Raw genomic sequence first — 3568 nt, 5'->3', positions numbered from 1 at the left:
TGATGACATTTCTAAAGGTATTTTTTGTTGTTGTTGTTGTTCAGGACTATGACATGACATTTCTAAATGTCTTTTGTTGTTCAGGACTATGACATGACATTTCTAAATGTCTTTTGTTGTTCAGGACTATGACACGACATTTCTAAATGTCTTTTGTTGTTCAGGACTAAGACACGACATTTCTAAATGTCTTTTGTTGTTCAGGACTAAGACACGACATTTCTAAATGTCTTTTGTTGTTCAGGACTAAGACACGACATTTCTAAATGTTTTTTTGTTGTTCAGGACTAAGACACGACATTTCTAAATGTTTTTGTTGTTCAAGACTATGACATGACATTTCTAAATGTTTTTGTTGTTCAAGACTATGACATGACATTTCTAAATGTTCTTATGTTGTTCAGGACTATGACATGACATTTCTAAATGTTCTTATGTTGTTCAGGACTATGACATGACATTTCTAAATGTTCTTAGGTTGTTGTTGTTGTTGAGAACTATAATATGATGTTTCTAAATGCTTTTTCTCTCCTGCTTTTACAAGAGAAGATATCAATATCCTGACCACAATCATTTTATGAGTATCATTACCTAAATCATGTAGACATTAATACCTTAGTAGTAAGTAGAAAGCTTAAAAATAAATAAAGCACAGGACCAGGTAAGGTTTTTTCCCCCCCCATAAGGTTTTAAAAAGAGGTCAAAGATGAGATATGCAATCCTCTCTTTTATTCATTTTTAGTAGGTTGATAAGAATTGGCAGGTGCCTGAAGATTTGAGAATTAATTGCTTAAGTTACTCCAATTTTCAAAGGTGTTTTAAGATTTGCCTTAGAAATTAGTCTGATTTTTGTATTGGGAAAAATACTAAAAAGTCTGATAAAAAAATTTATAAAATCATTTAATGAAATATATCATAAAGGAAAACCAGCATGTATTCACTAAATGGAAATCTTGCTTTACTAATCTGTTATCTCTTTTCAAGGGCATTACCCGTTTTCAGGATAAAAGAAAGTATGAGCTTGGTTTTTCAAAATGCTTTTGATAAAAGTACCAGACAAATAAAAATAAAAAATCACATCAGGAATGGTTTGTGAAAGAGAATAATTACATTGTTGAGTGGTTTTATGGGAGAAAAAAAATGCTATCAGTGGAGTCCCATCAAACTGTACCCTTGTTAATAGTGGAGCATCTTAGGGGCTAATGCTTAGACATTTGCTCTTTAATATTTAAATTCATAACTATGATAGGGTCATAACTAGTAAAGTTTTCCAAAAGTATTAAACTACTGATTAATTCTAGCTGTATTGAATTGTTGAAGTATTACAAAATAACTTGGATCAGTTGATAAGTAGGAAAAATATTTGGCTTAGGACCTTTAATTATACTAGGTGCACAATAATGCAAATTTCATTCCCATGCTCATTATACATGGGTACTCACTCAAGCTATCCAAGGAATGCTCTGTTGTAGCAGTAAGCTAATAGGAGTGACTTGTACGTATAGTCACCTTTTTGTATTTGTAGTCAATATATATACACACATGCGTACGCTTAAATATTAATTGTGCCACCCTTGGAATACTGTGTGCAAGTTTCATTTCTGTATCTATGAAAGGATACTGATTTACTGGAAAGTGTTCAGAGGAATGTTGCTAGGCTGATTCCTCTGATGGAAGGGTTAAGAAGAACTTATTTTCTCATGAGAAAGTAAGGATAAGAGGTTATCTTATTGAGGAAAAAGTACAAGATTAATTCAAAAGAACATCTGGTTGCTAAAGACTATTTTTTTCACACCCACCCTTATAAGAAGTAAATTCTAAAATCACTCTTTACTTTCCAGGAAATCACCAATTCATTTTTTAAACTGCTTTAGTGTCAACGTTCATTAATGAAGACAACAACACTTTCCACTAGTCATCAATCACCCAGTTAAAAAAAACAACAAAAAAACTGTCTTAACATATGCAACAACCAAATTACACATTACTTTAAGGGTAAGATACTAAAAAAATACAACTTATACAAGTTTCAGAAATTAATAAATTAATGCCTGGCCAGTACTTTCTGTAGCTAGGCATCTCAAACACAGAAATATTAAAAGGAAAGAACAGCAACATTGCCAAAATCGAAGCACAATGCAATAAAGTCATGAGAAACAAAAAAAAAACCTACCTGGCAAGATTACACAAAAGGATAATTAAGAGAATTAAACAACTCTCAAGAATAATGCCAAATCACAAATAATAATCAACAGTATCAAAAATGCCCTTATCACTTGAAATAATCACCAAATGAATTTAGCATCCATACATCACCACTAGGGAAACCTTGTGTGGATTTCTTAATATGCAAATTACTCAGTAATTAATATACAGTAGATGGTAAATGAGCTAGCACTTTTAAGATAACTAAAAATATTGTATAACTATAAGAAAACTACAAAAACAATAAACTAGTCCATAGCTAAAGATAAAACAGAAATCACTACCTCACACAATTTTAACTGGAGCCTAACAAAGTCTTAAATTAGAGTCCTCTCATCCTAATACCTTCAGAATATAGCACAAAGAAATCAGATACCTTCATCTTGTCAGTCTCCTGGATTATCTAATAAACTTTAAAAATTAAATTTAATAACATCACTTCTTACCCTACTTTACGCAAAAGATCCCATGGCTTTTGCTTTTCATGCCTTTGCTGATACATACGGCTGAGAGACACGGGAAATTATTAAACTATCTAAATTATCAGCCAAGACTGGGCGTTTTATTTTTACAAATAGTTAGATCAATGTACTCTAAGTAGGGTTATTACTATAGTAGTGTGGTTCTTATTTCGATAAATGTATAATAATATAGATTATAAAAAAAAAGCCTCTAAAAATCTATCTAATATAAGAAACGTGCTAATTAGAGTAATCGACCTTTTTGAAAAAATGTCATACAATTAGAACACTAATGATAATGTAATAATTTGCAAAATAAAAAAGTAAAGCTTTTCAACTAGCACATTTATTTAATATGACGTTAATCACCAGTTAATTTTAAATTTAATAAGAACTTTAAATAGCACGACTAAACTATTTAATCTCGCCGCATACAAAAGAAGAAAGATTAATACGTACTTTTCATAACATTACGAAACAAATACTTTACGATACAAATTACTGAATTACCATAACTTACTTTCCCACCAACTACACTTTTTAAAATTCTTTTATAACCACGTGAAATCTCTCTTTATCAGATATAGTGTCCTCTGTTGACGGAATTTCATTTTAAAAGCAACAAACAACCTATTATCATTATTTGATAATATATTTATTACTGTATTTAGATTTATCAATTCTCTCTCTTTATATAAATAAATAAATATAAATTTGTATATACATATATTTGTAATTAGAAACAAGTGTGAATATTATAATTTTAAATACAATCCAAAGTACACAGCGTGGTCACAAGTAAATAGACATCACCTTTTCAGAAAAAATGAAAATTTTCAGTCATATTTACATGCATCGATATATTTATAATTTAATTAATATCTAGTAGATCTTCCTTTCGC

The 3568-nt window shown here is 30.1% G+C and overlaps 1 protein-coding gene across 4 annotated transcripts in view; it reads right to left on the bottom strand.

The window, feature by feature from the left end:
• LOC106470465 (folate receptor gamma-like) overlaps positions 1-3234 on the bottom strand; it is a 16139-nt gene extending 12905 nt beyond the window's left edge. Inside the window, exon 1 of one of the 4 annotated variants that reach the window (XM_022399074.1) lies at positions 3187-3234. Coding sequence is in view for 1 of the 4 variants with exons in the window: in XM_013931024.2 (XP_013786478.2) it covers positions 2582-2587 (6 nt within the window). In the remaining 3 variants the exon portion in view is untranslated. Of the gene's footprint in view, positions 1-2581; positions 2603-2651; positions 2713-3125 lie in introns of those variants that run through there. The other 3 variants (XM_022399072.1, XM_022399073.1, XM_013931024.2) reach the window with 3 other exon arrangements.
• Positions 3235-3568: the final 334 nt, after the last annotated feature.

This window comes from Limulus polyphemus, unplaced genomic scaffold (genome assembly GCF_000517525.1).
Source record: "Limulus polyphemus unplaced genomic scaffold, Limulus_polyphemus-2.1.2 Scaffold4021, whole genome shotgun sequence".
Taxonomy (NCBI): domain Eukaryota; kingdom Metazoa; phylum Arthropoda; class Merostomata; order Xiphosura; family Limulidae; genus Limulus; species Limulus polyphemus.
Note: the sequence above shows the minus strand (reverse complement) of the source record. Positions and strands in the feature narration are given on the sequence as shown.